The following is a 21,935-nucleotide window of genomic DNA, read 5'->3' as shown; positions in this document are numbered from 1 at the left end:
ACAATGGATGGGTCTAATCCTGGATGCTTAACTGCATTCCTGCCGGTGTCTGTTCCACAAATAAAAAATCTGTTGAAATACCTATTTGAATCCAAGATGGCATAGCAGTGGGATGTTTTGATTGTCTTGTCCCGTCCCTTGTATATATCATTTCCTTCTTCGTATATATTTTTAATCTCATTTTTCCATCTACGGACTGAACATACTCTCCTGCAACGCGCCTCACCCAATGCGGTATGGATCTGCTATTCTTTATACTTTAGAACCGTAACCCCCTTCAAGCTAGCCAGCTACTAGCTAGTAGTCAGCCACTGCTAGTTAGCCATCAACGTTAACTGGGACATCTGCCAGCTTCAGCCTGGTCAACTCCTGCCATCCAGCACAGCGCGATATCAACCCAAAGCATATCGGACTGCTTTTCTCCACCATATCTCCGGATTCCAACCGCAAGCTCTGAACCTTTACTCCGGATCATCGCAGTTAGCTAGCTGCTATCCAAGTGGCTACTCTTGGCTAACGTCTCTGTCCCGACGCAAGCACCAGTTAGCCTGGAGCTAGCCTCGAATCTAGGCCCATCTCCCGGCTAGCTGAATAGATCTACCAAGAATTCCTGGGCTTCAATTACCTCTTTTGCCAATTGGCCTGGACCCTTTGCTGCCGACACGAAGCCCTGCCGATCCATCACGACTGGTCTGCCGACGTAACTGTCCGAGAGAGTTTCAACAGGCTCCCACGTTGCGACGTCCCCCTGAGGACTATCTGCTAGCCTGCTGCTAGCTGTCTGTATCTCCGTGCCTCCAGCTCGCCTAGCTACTCACTGGACCCTGTGATTACTAGGCTACACACGCCTCTCCCTAAAGTCAATATGCCTTGTCTATTGCTTTTTTGGTTAGTCATTTTTGTCTTATTTCACTGTAGAGCCTCCAGCCCTGCTCAATATGCCATAGCTAGCCCTGTTGTTCCACCCCCCACACATGCGGTGACCGCACCTGGCTTAAATGGTGCTTCACGAGACAAAACCTCTCTAATCATCACTCAATGCCTAGGCTTACCTCCACTGTACTCACATCCTACCATACCCTTGTCTGTACGCAATGCCTTGAATCTATCCTTCTGTGCCCAGAAACCTGCCCCCTTTACTCTCTGTTCCGAACACACTAGACGGCCAGTTCTTTTAGCCTTTAGCCATACTCTTATCCTACCCCTCCTCTGTTCCTCTGGTGATGTAGAGGTTAACCCAGGCCCAGCAGCCCCCAGCATCACTCCCATTCCCCCGGCGCTCACATTTGTTGACTTCTGTAACCGTAAAAGCCTTGGGTTCATGCATGTTAACATTAGAAGCCTCCTCCCTAAGTTAGTTTTATTCACTGCTTTAGCACACTCTGCCAACACGGATGTCCTAGCCGTGTCTGAATCCTGGCTTAGGAAGGCCACCAAAAATCCTGACATTTCCATCCCTAACTATAACATTTTCCGACAAGACAGAACTGTCAAAGGGGGTGGAGTTAATCTACTGCAGAGATTCTGTCATACTATCCAGGTCTGTGCCCAAACAATTCGCGGTTCTTCTTTTAAAATAACCTTTCCAGAAACACGTCTCTCACCGTTGCCGCTTGTTATAGACCCCTTCAGCCCCCAGGACACTATATGTGAATTGATTGCTCCCCATCCATCTTAAGAGTTCGTACTGTTAGGTGACTTAAACTGGGACATGCTTAACACCCCGGCCGTCCCACAATCTAAACTAGATGCCCTCAATCTCACACAAATTATCAAGGAACCTACCAGGTACAACCCAAAATCCGTAACCATGGGCACCCTCTTAGATATCATCCTGACCAACTTGTCCTCTAAATACACCTCTGCTGTCTTCAACCAGGATCTCAGCGATCACCGCTTCATTGCCTGCGTGCGTTATGGGTCCGCGGTCAAACGACCACCCCTGATCACTGTCAAACACTCCCTAAAACACTTCAGCAAGCAGGCCTTTCTAATCGACCTGGCCCGGGTATCCTGGAAGGATATTGACCTCATCCCGTTAGTAGAGGATGCCTGGTTGCTCTTCAAAAGTGCTTTCCTCACCATCTTAAATAAGCATGCCCCATTCAAAAAATGTAGAACTAAGAACAGATATAGCCCTTGCTTCACCCCAGACTTGACTGCCCTTGACCAGCACAAAAACATCCTGTGGCGTTCTGCATTAGCATCGAATATGCAACTCTTCAGGGAAGTCAGGAACCAATATACACAGTTAGTTAGGAAAGGTAAGGCTAGCTTTTTCAAACAGAAATTTGCTTGCTGTAGCATTAATTCCAAAAGGTTTTGGGACACTAAAGTACATGGAGAATAAGAGCACCTCCTCCCAGCTGCCCACTGCACTGAGGAGCAGAAACACTGTCACCAATGTCATGACGTGGCCCTCTTTGGGTTTAGCGTGCCTTCCCCCTCTCTCTCTCGCCTACACCCAGGCTGCTGTTATCTCAGGTCGTAAATTCCTGGAGGAGACTCTCTTCCTCATGGCCAGACAGTATAGAGAGAGAAAAGGTTTCACAGGAGCACAAAGGAATTTCTTCCACATCACAGAACTTGAGAACTGAACAATATTCATGTTCTGGAGAATGTATAAACGGTCAGTGAAGTAGCCAGCTACAAACGGGTTTGTTTTGTAAAATTTTGTGAAACTCATGAGAGACAATACAGCCACATTACCATAACCCTGTTTATACAAGAGTTTCAGTTATGAGGCTTGCATCTAATTGTTGTATAAAATGAATGAGTAAAGATGAAACTATTTGTGAAATGATGTAATGTGATTTTAAGTTGTTTAATGAAGTTAAACTCCAGTTCGATTTGGAGTTTAACTAAATCATTGGCCCGCCCCATGAGCACAGACATTGATCTGGCATCATGGGACAGCCCCTTTCTGCTCTTCCGAATATAACCCCCACCTTGGGAATTTATCTTCACCAAGCTTCTCTCAATTACGAGAGGGCTAAGGTTTGAGTAGAGACCAGCTTACCTCGATAACCACGAGAGGGCTAAGGTTTCAGGCCAGCTTACCTCAATAACCGTGAGGGCTAAGGTTTGAGTAGATTGCTGAAATCTTAACCATACCACGTGGTTAAACTCAGACTATCGATACCGACAGAATAAGAACAAATCTTTGATAGTAATTAATTAGTCTGCAGCTAGGAATTATGTACCCGTGAATGCGAAGGGCGACAACTGCCAAAACATCTATCTATAACAACATTGCTGAATGTTACTCTGAACTATCCATTCTAACCACGGCAGAGAGAGGGCAGACAAACTCTCCAACAGAGATCACGACGACACACTGAGCGTAAATATATATATTGATTGCAATTATTCCTGAATGAGTGAGCGTTCATGTGCAAAGGATTAGCATTTCAATTGTTATAATTATCAACTTTGTAGTGTCTTATCTTTTGCGCCCTCCTCAGTCCCTTTGTCTAACAAGCCGCCATGCCGGTTTAGCCCACTAGGGCGCATTCCCCTATAATTTCCTTGTAACTATATCTACTGTTTGTTTGTTTATGCATTTCTGTGATTTATTTAGTTAGTAAATAAATGATTTAAGACAATTGATGTATGGATGATTCATAGTGAAGACAACCAACAATTTACGACGTTTGGAATGAGACTAACGTGAGGTAAAGAATAATTCATTAATTATAAGACTAATTGATCAGATATTGAAATATCTGAAAGTTATATCTTTAATCTGAATATTTTCCTTGGTGCCCCGACTTACTAGTTAATTACAGTTACATGATTAAGTTAGTTTAATCACGTAATAATAATTACAGAGAATTAATTTGATAAAAATAAGTCTTAAGTTTAATGATGCCAAAGACACGACACCACCAATAAATCTACGATAATCGATCATTTCAATAAGCATTTTTCCCCAGCTGGCCATGGCTTTCCACCTGGCTACCCCTACCCCGGCCAACACCTCAGCACCCCCTGCAGCAACTTGCCCAAAAAGCCATGGGTGCACCTCAGCCACGCTCAAGGTCCTAAACGATATCATAACCGCCATCGATAGAAGACAGTACTGTGCAGACGTCTTCATCGACTTGGCCAAGGCTTTCGACTCTGTCAATCACCACATTCTTATCGGCAGACTCCATAGCCTTGGCTTCTCAAATGACTGCCTCGCCTGGTTCACCAAGTACTTCTCAGATAGAGTTCAATGTTTCAAATTGGAGGGCCTGTTGTCCGGACCTCTGCAGTCTCTATGGGGGTGCCACAGGGCTCAATTCTCAGGCCGAGTCTTTTCTCTGTATTCATCAATGTCGCTCTTGCTGCTGGTGATTCTCTGATCCACCTCTAATGCAGACGACACCATTCTGTATACATCTGGTCCTTCTTTGGACACTGTGTTAACAAACCTCCTAACAAGCTTCAACGCCATTCAACACTCCTTCCGTGGCCTCCAACTGCTTCTAAATGCTAGTAAAACTAAATGCATGCTCTTCAACCGATTGCTGCCCGCACCCTCCTGCCCGACTAGCATCACTACTTTGGATGGTTCTGATCTAGAATATGTGGACAACTACAAATACCTAGATGTCTGGTTAAGACTGTAAACTCTCCTTCCAAACTCACATTAAGCATCTCCAATCCAAAATGAAATCTAGAATCGGCTTCCTATTTCGCAACAAAGCCTCCTTCACTCATGCTGCCAAACGTACCCTCATAAAACGGACTATCCTGCCGATCCTTAACTTCGGTGATGTCCTTTACAAAATAGCCCCCAACACTCTACTCAGCAAATTGGATGTAGTCTATCACAGTGCCATCCGTTTTATCACCAAAGTCCCATATACTACCCACCACTGCGACCTCTATGCTCTCGTTGGCTGGCCCTCACTACATATCCGTCACCAAACCCACTGGCTCAAGGTCATCTATAAGTCTTTGCTAGGTAAAGCCCCACCTTATCTCAGCTCACTGGTCACCATAGCAATACCCACCCGTAGCACACGCTCCAGCAGGTATATTGAACTGGTCATCCCCAAAGCCAACACTTACTTTGGCCGCTTTTCCTTCCAGTTCTCTGCTGCCAATGACTGGAACGAATTTTTCTTTTGTGTTATTGACTGTACGTTTGTTTATGTGTAACTCTGTGTTGTTTTTGTCGCACTGCTATGCTTTATCTTGGCCAGGTCGCAGTTGTAAATAACAGCTATTTTGCTGTTATTCTGGCTACACTGTTTGATGTGACTGTGTTAGCCAAAGTTGGCTAGCTAGCAAGCAAGGGGTAAGAACTTTGCCAGCCATCATGGCAAAGGAACATTTAGAATGAACTACTTAGAACAAAAAGACTTAACGACTGGGTCGCGTCTCTGGCGACCGAACTGATAGAACAAACAACCTGCCAGCTAGGGTAGCAACCCTAGATTTGTGTTGGGACTATATCTTGTGGAAGAATGAAATGGCATGAATAAATTAATTAAAATAACGTATTTAATGAAAATATGTCAATCATTATTGGAATATGTTGGTAACACGTTGTATAAAAGCAATAATGTCCTCGAAGCCGGTGTTTGGAGGATAAATTGGCACGGTTTGCCGGCCCGAGACGTGCGAATATATCCTCCAAATACCTGCTTCGAGGGCATTATCACTTAAGTGTGTGTGTGTGTGTGTGTGTTTTTAACCATACCAGTGGAGCACAAAACCTTTCAATAACGATTCCATAATTACAAACAGTAGGTGTGTGTGACCGTATGAAGAGATAGGAGAGGAGATAGAGCTCTGTATGGGGTACTGGGCAGTGGACTGACAATTAACTGCTCAAATGATTCTTCATCCGAGAGCACAGACCCCATCCATCCATCCATCCATCTTACCTCAGGAGAAGCAGGGTGGGAGAATGAACACGGAGACATGGACCTCTGAAGGAGAGAAAAGAAACAGACGGCTGTTTGATCAGTTGTATTTTCTCCCTAGGCTGCATTCTCCTTTGTGGGCTTAGTGAGACATAGACATTGTTTGACAGACAGTGTTACAGGCCTAATCGGGTAGAGTCAGTTTCGCCAGACAAAGAGAAATGACAAAATCTGATCAGATCACAATTTCTAGAAAGCCCTTATTGAGTTCCATTGATCTCTGTAATAAGTCTGTGTCCCACATAGCACCCTTTTCCCTAAATAGTATAGGGCTCTGGTCAAAAGTAGTGCACAATATAATAAGGTGCCAATTGAGGCTCAGCTAAGTGTTTGCATGGGAGAAAACACTACACGCAGGCCAAACAGGCTAAATGTACCTGCCCTGCATTTCAATGGTGCAATTTTATATATATATTGTTTGACAGATATGCATACACGAGTATATATTAATGCATACATTGTATATAGTCTATATATAGTGGAGTTGTATCCTATCACACACAGAGTTAATAGGACAAATATTAGAATCACTTAACTAGTCAAACAGGTTAGCTAAAAAAGTGTAATCAATGACAATTATATTATGTTTGTCTTGATAGAACACCACTTGTGTCATAGTAGGATAGACAAAAACTCATATGATCCTTAACTGTTAATCATTTAAATACATCCTGAATACAATAGGGCCATTCCAAACAAGAGAAGGATATCTACGCCCTAAACCTTAATGGTAAACCATTAGGATAGAGAGGAAATCCTTAGCGCTGTAATATGATGGAGGGTGGTGTGCTGTGCCCTATGACCTCTCTGCTTCGGGGCACCTCCGATAGTTCCAGAGGCGTGTAATTGAAATGGGGTTCGTAGATCATTAAGTCCGGCCTCTCAATGTCCAATATCGCCTTGTCTTTGGGGATGGCTGCCAAGTCCTTATAGCCAATGACCTGATTGTCCATTTTGGCCTGGAAAGAGGAATATAAGAAGAGAGAGAACATGACATGGGATTGCATTGTCATGTGAGGTGTGTGTGTGTGTGTGTGTGGTCTTATTCTTCCATCCTCGTGGGGGACCTGAAATCCCCAAAAGTCCCCACCAGGACAGTTAAACAAGGAAAATTCTCCCCATGAGGACAAAGGCTATTTTAAGCTTAGGGGTTAGATTAAGGGTTCAAATTATTGTTAGAATTAGGGTAAGGGTTAGGTTTAGGGTTAGGGGTTAAGGAAAATAGGATTTTGAATGGAAATACATTTTAGGTCCCCACGAGGGTGTGTGTGTGTGTGGAGGAGTGGCTGCCTTATGGTGCAGACTCACTGTGATGGCCACGGCTAGGGATCCTGGGATGCTGATACCACGGAGGGAACACACACTCCCAGGTGAGGTGCGGGTCAGCTGCTGCTCCCAAACACACAAAGGGTCAAAGGGCACAGGGTCAGACACACAGCAACAACATTGAGATTGTGGCTCAGTTTGTAGAGCATGGCACTAGCAACTTCCGGGTCATATGCACTCACTTGTGTAAGTCACTCTGGATAAAAGTGTCTGCTACATGGCATATACAGTACCAGTCAAAAGATTGGACCCACCTGCTCATTCCAGGGTGTATCTTAATTTGTACTATTTTCTACATTGTCGAATAATAGTGAAGACATCAAAACTATGAAATAACACATATGGAATCATGTTTTTAACAAATCAAAATATATTTTAGATTTGAGATGCTTCATAGTAACAACACTCTTGGCATTCTCTCAACCAGCTTCATGAGGTAGTCACCTGGAATGCATTTCAATTAACAGGTGTGCCTTGTTAAAAGTTAATTTGTGGAATGTCTTTCTTTCTTAATGCGTTTGAGCCAATCAGTCGTGTTGTGACAAGATAACCCGATCTTCTGTATACCACCCCTATCTGGTAAAAGACCAAGTCCATATTATGGTAAGAAGAGCTCAAATAAGCAAAGAGAAACGACAGTCAATCATTACTTTAAAACATGAAGGTAAGTCAATCCGGAATATTTCAAGAACTTTCAAAGTTTCTTCAAGTGCAGTCGCAAAAACCATAAAGCACTTTGATGAAACTGGCTTTCATGAGGACCGCCACAGTAAAGGAAGACCCAGAGTTACCTCTGTTGCAGAGGATAAGTTCATTAGAGTTACCAGCCTCAGAAATTGCAGCCCAAATAAACGCTTCACAGAGTTCAAGTAACAGACACAGCTCAACATCACCTGTTCAGAGGAGACTGCGTGAATCAGGCCTTCATGGTCAAATTCTTGCTGAAAAAACACCCCACTACTAAAGGACACCAATAATAAGAAGACACTTGCTTGGGCCAAGAAACACGAGCAACGGACATTAGACCAGTGGATATCTGTCCTTTGGTCTGATGAGTCCAAATTTGAGATTCTTGGTTCCAACCGCCTGTCTTTGTGAGATGCAGAGTAGGTGAACAGATGATCTCCGAGTGTGGTTCCCACCATGAAGCACGTAGGAAGAGATGTGCTGGTGTGGGGGTGCTTTGCTGGTGATACTGTCAGTGATTTATTTAGAATTCAAGGCACACTTAACCAGCATGGCTACCACAGCATTCTGCAGCGATATGCCATCCCATCTGGTTTGCGCTTAGTGGGACTATAATTTGTTTTTCAACAGGACAATGACCCAACACACCTCTAGGCTGTATAAGGGCTATTTGACCAAGAAGGAGAGTGACGGAGTGCTGCATCAGATGACCTGGCCTGCACAATCACCCAACCTCCAACCAATTGAGATGGTTTGGGATGAGTTGGACCGCAGAGTGAAGGAAAAGCAGCCAACAAGTGCTCAGCATATGTGGGAACTCCTTCAAGACTGTTGGAAAAGCATTCCAAGTGAAGCTGGTTGAGAGAATGCCAAGAGTGTGTAAAGCTGTCAAGGCAAAGGGTGGCTATTTGAAGAATCTCAAATATTAAATATATTTTTGATTTGTTTATTTCATAGTTTTGATGTCTTCTATTATTCTACAATGTTGAAAATAGTACAAATAAAGAAAAACCCTTGAATGAGTAGGTGTGTTCAAATGTTTGACTGGTATTGCACCATACTGTATTACTTCATATAAAAAAATATATAATGACATGTCACGTTTGTCCATTTTTATTATTTATTTTTCACATATATGGTTCTTCATCTGTAGGATTCTGTGTAACATAGATGGACACACTTAACTTATACTGTTTCCAGATAAATAAATTGGTGAAAACTTTACTAGTTGGGAAATTGAACTATCTCTAAAATGTGTATGTGCACTCTAATTTGCCTTGCTACCCATCTATATTACTATGGGCAAAATGCCAGATCCACTAACATTTCTTCTCCATGATGAATGTATGTAGCGATATATAGAGAAGCATAATTAAATTCTGTATGAGTCGTCAGGCCATGATCAATAAAAACCATACCTTTGGCATCATTTTATAGGATGACAAACAAAATGTATCTTGATGAGGCTTCACTGAAAGAAAGAGAGTCCGTGTTAAACAATGAGAGAGATGATCATAAAATAGAGGTACATAAAAGTTGCAATTCAATAATGCCCACTCAGTGGCAAGGACAAGTTCACAAAAGTGTCACTCAAACAAGTACCAAGCAAATCATCCTTGAAATGTGTTAGAGTGAAATGCCATTGGACATTGAACAAGGCATTCAGTGAGATCATTGGTTGCTAATAGTACCAGTAGTAGTTCTTTATTAGTCCCAAATTGCACAGTGCAGTGCCTATCACATTGCTGTATAATGTGTCTATACATACTACCGTTCAAAAGTTTGGGGTCACATAGAAATGTTTTTTAAAGAAAAGCATATTTTTTGTCCATTAAAATAACATCAAACTCATCATAAATACAGTTTAGACATTGTTAATGTTGTAAATGACTATTGTAGCTGAAACCGGCAGATTTTTTTAAATGGAATATCTACATAGGCGTACAGAGGTCCATTATCAGCAACCATCACTCCTGTGTTCCAATGGCACGTTGTGTTGGCTAATCCAAGTTTACTGTTTTAAAAGGCTAATTGATCATTAGAAAACCCTTTTGCAATTATCTTAGCACAGCTGAAAACTGTGCTTCTGATTAAAGAAGCAATAAAACTGGCCTTCTTTAGACTAGTTGAGAATCTGGAGCACAAGCAATTTTTGGGTTCGATTACAGGCTCAAAATGAAACTCATCAGTCTATTCTTGTTATGAGAAATTAAGGCTATTCCATGCGAGAAATTGCCAAGAAACTGAAGATCTCGTACAACGCTGTGTACTACTCCCTTCAGAGAACAGCACAAACCGGCTCTAACCAGAATAGAAAGAGGAGTGGGAGGCCCCGGTGCACATCTGAGCAAGAGGACAAGTACATTAGAGTGTCTAGTTTGAGAAACAGACGCCTCACAAGTCCTCAACTAGCAGCTTCATTAAATAGTACCCGCAAAACACCAGTCTCAACGTCAACAGTGAAGAGGCGACTCTGGGATGCTGGCCTTTTACACTTTTTTGGATACTACATGATTCCATATGTGTTATTTAATAGTCTTGACGTCTTCACTATTATTCTACAACGTAGAAAATAAGTAAAAATAAAGAAAAACCCCGGAATAGGTAGGTGTGTCCAAACTTTTGACTGAGTGCACAGATATTTAGGAACACCTTCCTAATATTGATTTGCACCCCCTTTTGCCCTCATAACAGCATCAATTCATCGGGACATGGACTCTACAAGGTGGCAAAAGCGTTCCAACGGATGCTGGCCCATGTTGACTCCAATGCCTCCGACAGTTGTGATAAGTTGACCATTCTTGATACACACGGGAAACTGTTGAGCGTGAAAAACCCAGCAGCATTGGAGTTCTTTACACACTCAAACTGGTGCACCTGGCACCTACTACCATACCCTGTTCAAAAGCACTTCAATCTTTTGTCTTGCCTACTCACCCTCTGAATGGCACACACACACAATCCATGTTTCAATTGTCTCAAGGCTTAAAATCATTCTTTAACTTGTCTCCATCTTCACTGATTGAAGTGGATTTAACAAGTGACATCAATAAGGGATCATAACTTTCACTTGGATTCACCTGGTCACACTGTCATGGAAAGAGCAGATTTGTATACTCAGCGTGTGTGTGTGTATATACACTGCTCAAAAAAATAAAGGGAACACTTAAACAACACAACGTAACTCCAAGTCAATCACACTTCTGTGAAATCAAACTGTCCACTTAGGAAGCAACACTGATTGACAATAAATTTCACATGCTGTTGTGCAAATGGAATAGACAACAGGTGGAAATGATAGGCAATTAGCAAGACACCCCCAATAAAGGAGTGGTTCTGCAGGTGGTGACCACAGACCACTTCTCAGTTCCTATGCTTCCTGGCTGATGTTTTGGTCACTTTTGAATGCTGGCGGTGCTTACAACCCACACAAGTGGCTCAGGTAGTGCAGCTCATCCAGGATGGCACATCAATGCGAGCTGTGGCAAGAAGGTTTGCTGTGTCTGTCAGCGTAGTGTCCAGAGCATGGAGGCGCTACCAGGAGACAGGCCAGTACATCAGGAGACGTGGAGGAGGCCATAGGAGGGCAACAACCCAGCAGCAGGACCGCAACTTCCGCCTTTGTGCAAGGAGGAGCAGGAGGAGCACTGCCAGAGCCATGCAAAATAACCTCCAGCAGGCCACAAATGTGCATGTCTGCTCAAACGGTCAGAAACAGACTCCATGAGGGTGGTATGAGGGCCCGACGTCCACAGGTGGGGGTTGTGCTTACAGCCCAACACCGTGCAGGACGTTTGGCATTTGCCAGAGAACACCAAGATTGGCAAATTCGCCACTGGCGCCCTGTGCTCTTCACAGATGAAAGCAGGTTCACACTGAGCACATGTGACAGAGTCTGGAGACGCCGTGGAGAACGTTCTGCTGCCTGCAACATCCTCCAGCATGACCGGTTTGGTGGTGGGTCAGTCATGGTGTGGGGTGGCATTTCTTTGGGGGGCTGCACAGCCCTCCATGTGCTCGCCAGAGGTAGCCTGACTGCCATTAGGTACGGAGATGAGATCCTCAGACCCCTTGTGAGACCATATGCTGGTGCGGTTGGCCCTGGGTTCCTCCTAATGCAAGACAATGCTAGACCTCATGTGGCTGGAGTGTGTCAGCAGTTCCTGCAAGAGGAAGGCATTGATGCTATGGACTGGCCCGCCCGTTCCCCAGACCTGAATCCAATTGAGCACATCTGGGACATCATGTCTCGCTCCATCCACCAACGCCACGTTGCACCACAGACTGTCCAGGAGTTGGCGGATGCTTTAGTCCAGGTCTGGGAGGAGATCCCTCAGGAGACCATCCGCCACCTCATCAGGAGCATGCCTAGGCATTGTAGGGAGGTCATTCAGGCACGTGGAGGCCACACACACTACTGAGCCTAATTTTGACTTGTTTTAAGGACATTACATCAAAGTTGGATCAGCCTGTAGTGTGGTTTTCCACTTTAATTTTGAGTGTGACTCCAAATCCAGTGCCACGAGCGGAATGAACAGTTTAAGGAGTGAGTCAAACGCAGGAGACTGAGGTCCGTTGGAACAATCTTAATTTAATAAATCCACGGGTAAGTTTCACATACGGCTGGGAGCATAACAGTCAGAAAAATGGACAAAAAGAAGCTCCGTTCAAAAGGCAGACGGGGCGCAGCCCGGCAACCCTAATGCCTAGATAATAAAAGTAACACCACACGTAACAACGAACAATCCCGCACAAAATCCTAGCTAAACACAGACAGACAAACCCCCCCACTAATGACAAAACACAAAACAGGTGCAAACAAAAACCAGACATAACTAATAGACACTGAAACACAGATCGGTGGCAGCTAGTAGGCCGGCGACGACGACCGCCGAGCGCCGCTCGACCGCGCCCCCTTCTGTGGATGTTGTGACATCCAGACCTCCATGGGTTGATAAATTGGATTTCCATTGATCATTTTTTTAGTTTGATTTTGTTGTCAGCACATTCAACAATGTAAATAAAAAGTATTTATTAAGATTATTTCATTCATTCAGATCTAGGATGTGTTATTTTAGTGTTCCCTTTATTTTTTTGAGCAGTGTATATGGTTGAAGTCGGAAGTTTACATACACTTCGGCTGGAGTCATTAAAACTCATTTTTCAACCACCACAAATTTCTTGTTAACAAACTATAGTTTTGGCAAGTTGGTTAGGACATCTACTTTGTGCATGACACAAGTCATTTTTCCAACAATTGTTTACAAACGGATTATTTCACTTATAATTCACTGTATCACGATTCCAGTCGGTCAGAAGTTTACATACACTAAGTTGACTGTGCCTTTAAACAGCTTGGAAAATTCCAGAATTATGTCACGGCTTTAGAAGCTTCTGATAGGCTAATTTACATAATTTGAGTCAATTGGAGGTGTACCTGTGGATGAATTTCAAGGCCTACCTTCAAACTCAGTGCCTCTTTGCTTGACATCATGGGAAAATCAAAAGAAATCAGCTAAGACCTCATAAAAATAATTGTAGACCTCTACAAGTCTGGTTCATCCTTGGGAGCAATTTCCAAATGCCTGAAGATACCACGTTCATCTGTATAAACAATAGTACGCAAGTATAAACACCATGGGACCACGCAGCCATCATACCTCTCAGGAAGAAGACACATTCTGTCTCCTAGAGATGAACGTACTTTGGTGCGAAAAGTGCAAATCAATCCCAGAACAACAGCAAACAACATTGTGAAGATGCTGGAGGAAACAGGTACAACAATATCTATATCCACAGTAAAACGAGTCCTATATCGACATAACCTGAAAGGCCGCTCAGCAAGGAAGAAGCCACTGCTCCAAAACTGCCATAAAAAAGCCAGACTACGGTTTGCAACTGCCCATGGGGACAAAGATTGGACTTTTTGGAGAAATATCCTCTGGTCTGATGAAACAAAAATAGAACTGTTTGGCCATAATAACCATAGTTATGTTTGGAGGATAAGGGGGAGGTTTGCAAGCCGAAAGAACACCATCCCAACCATAAAGCACGGGGGTGGCAGCATCATGTTATGGGTGTGCTTTGCTGCAGGAGGGACTGGTGCACTTCACAAAATAGATGGTATCATGAGGAAGGAAAATTGTGGATATATTGAAGATGCATCTCAAGACATCAGTCAGGAAGTTAAAGCTTGGTCGCAAATGGGTCTTCCAAATGGACAATGACCCCAAGCATACTTCCAAAGTTGTGGCAAAATGGCTTAAGGACAACAAAGTCAAGGTATTGGAGTGGCCATCACAAAGCCCTGACCTCAAGCCTATAGAAAGTTTGTGGACAGAACTGAAAAAGTGTGTGCAAGCAAGGCCTACAAACCTTACACCAGTTCTGTCAGGAGGAATGGGCCAAAATTCACCCAACTTATTGTGGGAAGCTTGTGAAAGGCTACCTGAAAAGTTTGACCCAAGATAAACAATTTAAAGGCAATGCTACCAAATACTAATTGAGTATGTAAACTTCTGACCCACTGGGAATGTGATGAAAAATAAAAGCTGAAATAAATAATAATTCTCGCTACTATTATTCTGACATTTCACATTCTTAAAATAAAGTGGTGATCCTAACTGACCTAAGACAGGGAATTTTTACTCTGATTAAATGTCAGGAATTGTGAAAAACTGAGTTTAAATATATTTGGCTAAGGTGTATGTAAACTTCCGACTTCAACTGTATTTATATGTTCTGTATATATTCTTATTCCATTCCTTTATTTATATCTGTGTGTATTGGGTCGTTTTTGTGGAATTGTTAGATTACTTGTTAGATGTTGCTGCACTGTCGGAACTAGAAGCACAAGCATTTCGCCACACTCGCAATAACATCGATCAAAACGTTCTAGGGAGGGGCTGTACAGTCATTGCTTTTGTCCAATCACAATGCAACTTAGGTTTTGGGTTACACAGTTACACAGCTAAGAGGTGAAAAAGGCAATGCTTGTGGAATGTACAGTGCATAGCAGAGGCTTGGGCTTCATGCTGTTGCTTGCTTCTGCTGTTCGATGGTTTCTTTGGTGGGCAAGGGGTTCTTCTCTTGTGTCTCGGTCTTCTTCAACTTGGTCTTGTCGAAGTTAGACTTCAGCGAGATCTGGCTCGTCAGACATGTTTGTAGAGGGTCTGAGTTGTACTGGCTACTGATGTGTCTCAATCCTGATTCCGCAGAGAACGAGTGAATGTCAAACGGTGGGTGTAGCTGGTGCATGGAAGTCAAGCGCAGGAGAGCAGAGATGAGTGGACAAAGCACTTTACTGAGGCAATTATTAGAACAGACGCAACCACGTCCCAAAATAAAATGTCCAAAGAACAAGTGAGGCAGCACAAAGTACAACAACCAAGTACAAAGTACCGGCTGCCACAAAGCACGGGTACAAAACAAAACCCGGCGCAAACCAGCCGGAAGCGTCCCAACCTTGACAAATGAACAGTACCCCACACAGACATGGAGGGAACAGAGGGCTAAATACACGTAGTAATAATGAGGAGATGTAAACCTGGTGTGCAGGAAAACAAAACAAAACAAATGGAAAATGAAAGGTGGAGCGGCGATGGCTAGAAGACCGGTGACGTCGACCGCCAAACGCCGCCCGAACAAGGGACCGACTTCGGAAGCCGTGACAGTGAAAGATGTTCATACGTCTTGTTGACCCCAAGATTGCCTGCTATGCCACCATCGTGAGCCAACTCAGTATCTCTTGTTGAAGCGTAACTGAAACAACAATTTGAGATACACTGGGCCAATCTTCTTGCTGAGATGTGGCGCAAGAATGCCATTTCCTCATTAGAACACCATCTCTGTCAAAGTAACCCACACTATCTTCATCAAACTTTTCCTCTGGAAGTATGTCTGTTTAGCAATCAGCTGCTTCCTTGACATTGAAGTGTGATCTGTAGGAACCCTCTCTTCCTTCAGCGGTCCTACGAAGTCATTCACCTTTGGGGTTTTTCAAAGGAGAGGTCGACTAAGGAGGTTTACCGAAATCAGAATCGCCCATAAATGTCTCAGACAAATCAACCATGGTGGGATCGCTGACATCCTCCTCAACTATAGACTTGCTCCTGGTGCCTTTCTTAGACACAGCACGTGTAACGCCACATGCTGGGAACACTCTAGGGTACTTCTCTGATAACCCATCAGGTTGCTTTACTCTGGGTTCCTTACTAACGACAGGATTTGGCACGACCTTCCCTCCAGTCAAATCGTTTTCTAAAATGAATGAGACCCCCTTCACCGGTGGGCTAGGCCTCACTCCAATGACAACGGATCCAGAAATAAGATCAGACTCGAGTTCCACATTATACAAAGGAACTTCCATGCAACCCATCTCCACGCCTTGTACTAGTCAGACAAAAGCAAAACACCCACCAAAATGAAGGACTGGGCTGCCCCAGTGTCTTGCAGTATCTTCACCGGCTGCTTAACAGCATCGCCGCTGTGCAGAGACACGAAACTATCTGAAACAAAGGATTCATACACATCTGATCCAAAATCTTGTTTAGGAGATACACCAGTCCCAACCAGAGACTTAATGGACTAGAGTGCTACCAGAAGAATAAACTGCTTTTTCTCTCTCTCATTTGATATGTTTCAACTTAGGACACAAAGAGACAATGTGTATTTTCTCACAGCAGTAATGACAAACAAACGGATATGAAAAAACAGCTTGTAAGCCTGAAGGATAGCAGCTTCATCAGTGTCATAATCTGAACTCTTATCAAGAGATAAAGCAGCATACACTTTGAGCTTTTCCCACAAGAACACTTTGGAGGAGCAGTGACCAAATATCTCGAGGCCATTTTAGGGATGTGGAAATCCGCTCGTTGAAAGTCAGTACAAGCCGGCTGTTCTGACCAAGATCAAACTCTGGGTGGATGTCAGTGACAGAAACTCTACAACAAAAGTGTCTTTCGACCACTCAAATATCTGGGCACAATGGAGCTTCAGAGTAGGTGATTAGCCTCTCTAGGGTAGGGGGCAGTATTTGCACGGCCGGATAAAAAAACGTACCCAATTTAATCTGGTTATTACTACTGCCCAGAAACTAGAATATGCATATAATTGTTTGATTTGGATAGAAAACACCCTAAAGTTTCTAAAACTGTTTGAATGGTGTCTGTGAGTATAACAGAACTCATATGGCAGGCAAAAACCTGAGAAGATTCCTTACAGGAAGTGCCCTCTCTGACCATTTCTTGGCCTTCTACACTCTCTTTATTGAAAACTGAGGATCTTTGCTGTAACGTGACACTTCCTATGGCTCCCATAGGCTCTCAGAAGGCAGCAGAATATTGAATGATGACTTTGCAGGCCATGGCTGAAAAACAGTAGCGCATTTGGATAGTGGTCGATCAGAGAACAATGAGACTGGGGGCGCGTGCACGAGCCGACATCATGTTTTAATTTTTTCGTCTTTGAACGAAAACAGGGTTTCCCGGGTCGGAATATTATATATTTTTTACTAGAAAAATCGGATAAAAATGTATTTTAAACAGCGGTTGACATGCTTCGAAGTACGGTAATGGAATATTTGAATTTTTTTGTCACGAAACGCGTCGGGCGCGTCACCCTTCGTCACCCTTCGGATAGTGTCTTGAACGCACGAACAAAACGCCGCTTTTTGGATATAACAATGGATTATTTTGAACCAAACCAACATTTGTTATTGAAGTAGAAGTCCTGGGAGTGCATTCTGACGAAGACAGCAAAGGTAATAACATTTTTCTTATAGTAAATCTGACTTTGGTGAGTGCTAAACTTGCTGGGTGTCTAAATAGCTAGCCCTGTGATGCCGGTCTATCTACTGAGAATATTGCAAAATGTGCTTTCACCGAAAAGCTATTTTAAAATCGGACATATCGAGTGCATAGAGGAGTTCTGTATCTATAATTCTTAAAATAATTGTTATGCTTTTTGTGAACGTTTATCGTGAGTAATTTAGTAAATTCACCGGCAGTGTTCGGTGGGAATGCTAGTCACATGCTAATGTAAAAAAGCTTGTTTTTGATATAAATATGAACTTGATTGAACAAAACATGCATGTATTGTATAACAATGTCCTAGGGTTGTCATCTGATGAAGATCATCAAAGGTTAGTGCTACATTTAGCTGTGGTTTGGGTTTATGTGACATTATATGCTAGCTTGAAAAATGGGTGTCTGATTATTTCTGTCTGGGTACTCTGCTGACATAATCTAATGTTTTGCTTTCGTTGTAAAGCCTTTTTGAAATGGGACAGTGTGGTTAGATTAACGAGCGTCTTGTCTTTAAAATGGTCATATGTTTGAAAAATTGAAGTTTTTGCATTTTTGAGGAATTTGCATAACGCGCCACGGGATTACACTGGCTGTTGAGTAGGTGGGACGCAAGCGTCCCACCTAGCCCATAGAGGTTAAACAGCTTGGAAAATTCCATAAACTGATGTCATGGCTTTAGAAGCTTCTGATAGGCTAATTGACATCATTTTAGTCAATTGGAGGTGTACCTGTGGATGTATTTCAAGGCCTACCTTCACACTCAGTGCCTCTTTGCTTGACATCATGGGAAAATCTAAAGAAATCAGCCAAGACCTCAGAAAATCATTTGTAGACCTCCAGAAGTCTGGTTCATCCTTGTGAGCAATTTCCAAATGCCTGTAGGTACCACGTTCATCTGTATAACAATAGTACGCAAGTATAAACACCATGGGACCTCGCAGCCGTCATATTGCTCAGGAAGGAGACGCGTTCCGTCTCCTAGAGATGAATGTACTTTGGTGCGAAAAGTGCAAATCAATCCCAGAACAACAGCAAAGGACCCTGTGAAGATGCTGGAGGTAACAGGTACAAAAGTATCTATATCCACAGTAAACAAGTCCTATATCGACATAACCTGAAAGGCCACTCAGCAAGGAAGAAGCCACTTCTCCAAAACCGCCATAAATAAGCCAGACTACGGTTTGCAACTGCACTTGGGGACAAAGATTGTACTTTTTGGAGAAATATCCTCTGGTCTGATGAAACAAAAATAGAACTGTTTGACCATAATGACCATCGTTATGTTTGGAGGAAAAAGGGGGAGGCTTGCAAGCCAAAGAACACCATCCCAACCGTGAAGCACGGGGGTGGCAGCATCATGTTGTGGGGGTGCTTTGCTGCAGGAGGGACTGTGCACTTCACAAAATTGATGGCATTTTGAGGAATAAAAGTTGTGGATATATTGAAGCAACATCTCAAGACATCAGTCAGGAAGTTAAAATCTTGGTCGCAAATGGATCTTTCAAATGGACAATGACCCCAAGTATACTTCCAAAGTTGTGGCATAATGGCTTAAAAAGTCAAGGTATTGGAGTGGCCATCACAAAGCCCTGACCTCTATCCTATAAAAAAATCTGTCGGCAGAAGTGAAAAAGTGTGTGCGAGCAAGGAGGCCTACAAACCTGACTCAGTTACACCAGCTCTGTCAGTAGGATTTCGCATTTCCATAGATTAGTGGACTGAAAAGTTGTGAGTGGATCGTTTTTAGACATGGAATCAAACAGTATGTGAAGACAGGATGTGATAATAGGGGGGAATCAGAGAGGGTACAGTACAGCGTAGCATCTGTACATTGTCTGTTCTGGTGAACTGAAACACAAAGGGCTAAAAGAGCTGTGTCTGCTATTAAAACATTGTCCACATTTCAGGCCTGTATAACTGTGTCACTCTGTCCTGCACTGCTTCATAACAGAAGGTGACTTCCTGTATTTCCAATATGGGATAACAAATTATTAAGGTCATAAGTTAGTGGTTACCCCGCCATTGTAAATAGCTGAGGAATAGGGCTGGAGAAATGTAACCACTCTCAAATGGATAGACATAGCTTTGGAAGCAAGCACTGACCATCCATGAGATCAAAATTATAGTTTGAACCATGCTTTCAGGATATACAGTGTTTGTTTACAATTACAGTGTTTACAAACATTGACGTAAAAAAAGCTTCTATTTGGGGTTTTGATGGGGTAAGGCAATTGAACTAAGCTCATGAGGTATAGGTTACACTCTTCAAGAACCTATGGGTATATATATTTATTTTAAAAGTCCAAAAATAGTGGAGGAGGAAGTGACTCTTTGTTAGTTCTCCCTTCTGTTTCAGCAACATTATTTGGTTTTCTTGCTGGGGAACGTAACAAAAGGGGTCTTGTTTCCCATGATCATGATTCCCATGATAGTCACTAACCTCTCTAGGGTATGTGGGACGAAATCGTCCCACCTACTCAACAGCCAGTGGAATCCCGTGGCGCGATTTTCAAATACCTTAGAAATGCTATTACTTCAATTTCTCAAACATATGACTATTTTACACCATTTTAAAGACAAGACTCTCGTTAATCTAACCACACTGTCCGATTTCAAAAAGGCTTTACAACGAAAGCAAAACATTAGATTATGTCAGCAGAGTACCCTGCCAAAAATAATCAGACACCCATTTTTCAAGCTAGCATATAATGTCACATAAACCCAAACCACAGCTAAATGCAGCACTAACCTTTGATGATCTTCATCAGATGACACTCCTAGGACATTATGTTATACAATACATGCATGTTTTGTTCAATCAAGTTCATATTTATATCAAAAACCAGCTTTTTACATTAGCATGTGACGTTCAGAACTAGCATACCCACCGCAAACTTCCGGTGAATTTACTAAATTACTCACGATAAACGTTCACAAAAAACATAACAATTATTTTAAGAATTATAGATACAGAACTCCTTTATGCAACCGCGGTGTCCGATTTTAAATTAGCTTTTCGGCAAAAGCACATTTTGCAATATTCTGAGTAGATAGCTCGCCATCACGGGCTAGCTATTTTGACACCCACCAGGTTTGGCCCTCGCCAAACTCAGATTTACTACAAGAAAAATTGGATTACCTTTGATGTTCTTCGTCAGAATGCACTCCCAGGACTTCTACTTCAATAACAAATGTTGGTTTGGTTCAAAATAATCCATAGTTATGTTCAAATATCCTCTGTTTTGTTCGTGCGTTCAAGACACTATCCGAAGGGTGATGCGCCCGACGCGTTTCGTGACAAAAAAATTCTAAATATTCCATTACCGTACTTCGAAGCATGTCAACCGCTGTTTAAAATACATTTTTATGCAATTTTTCTAGTAAAAAATATATAATATTCCGACCCGGGAAACCCTGTTTTCGTTCAAAGACGAAAAAATTAAAACATGATGTCGGCTCGTGCACGCGCCCCCAGTCTCATTGTTCTCTGATCGACCACTATCCAAATGCGCTACTGTTTTTCAGCCATGGCCTGCAAAGTCATCATTCAACGCTCTGCCGCCTTCTGAGAGCCGATGGGAGCCGTAGGAAGTGTCACGTTACAGCAGAGATCCTCAGTTTTCAATAAAGAGAGTGTAGAAGGCCAAGAAATGGTCAGAGAGGGCACTTCCTGTAAGGAATCTTCTCAGGTTTTTGCCTGCCATATGAGTTCTGTTATACTCACGGACACCATTCAAACAGTTTTAGAAACTTTAGGGTGTTTTCTATCCAAATCAAACAATTATATGCATATTCTAGTTTCTGGGCAGTAGTAATAACCAGATTAAATCGGGTACGTTTTTTATCCGGCCGTGCAAATACTGCCCCCTACCCTAGAGGTTATCTATCAGATGAACTTGTGGATACCATTTGTATGTCTCTGTGTCCAGTATGAAGAACGTTGGAGGTAGTTTTGCGAGCCAATGCTAACTAGCGTTAGCGTAATGACGAGGTCTATGCGTATCTGCTAGCATGCTAGGAGATAACCATAGACTTCCAGTCTGAGTTAATAACTTAAAAGTTATGTTTTGTAGGACCATATCTATAAATGGCATACACTTTTCAAAATAACAGAAGTCTTACCTCAGACAAGAAAAGGAATCATTTCTGTCACTTTGGGGTTATTCATCCCAAGCTCTGACCTAGAAGACAAAAA

The 21,935-nt window shown here is 42.8% G+C and overlaps 1 protein-coding gene across 1 annotated transcript in view; it reads right to left on the bottom strand.

Annotated features, from left to right (window-relative positions):
• The window catches only part of LOC106587020 (dematin), a 94,337-nt gene that overhangs the window by 33,201 nt on the left and 39,201 nt on the right, over window positions 1-21,935 (bottom strand). Inside the window, 5 exon segments of the mRNA XM_045709043.1 lie at window positions 5,883-5,927; window positions 6,725-6,880; window positions 7,230-7,310; window positions 9,353-9,405; window positions 21,863-21,921. Coding sequence (XP_045564999.1) covers window positions 5,883-5,927; window positions 6,725-6,880; window positions 7,230-7,310; window positions 9,353-9,364 — 294 coding nt within the window. The 5' untranslated portion in view covers window positions 9,365-9,405; window positions 21,863-21,921.

The sequence above is a fragment of the Salmo salar genome, chromosome ssa26 (assembly GCF_905237065.1).
Source record: "Salmo salar chromosome ssa26, Ssal_v3.1, whole genome shotgun sequence".
Classification (NCBI taxonomy): Eukaryota; Metazoa; Chordata; class Actinopteri; order Salmoniformes; family Salmonidae; genus Salmo; species Salmo salar.
Note: the sequence above shows the minus strand (reverse complement) of the source record. Positions and strands in the feature narration are given on the sequence as shown.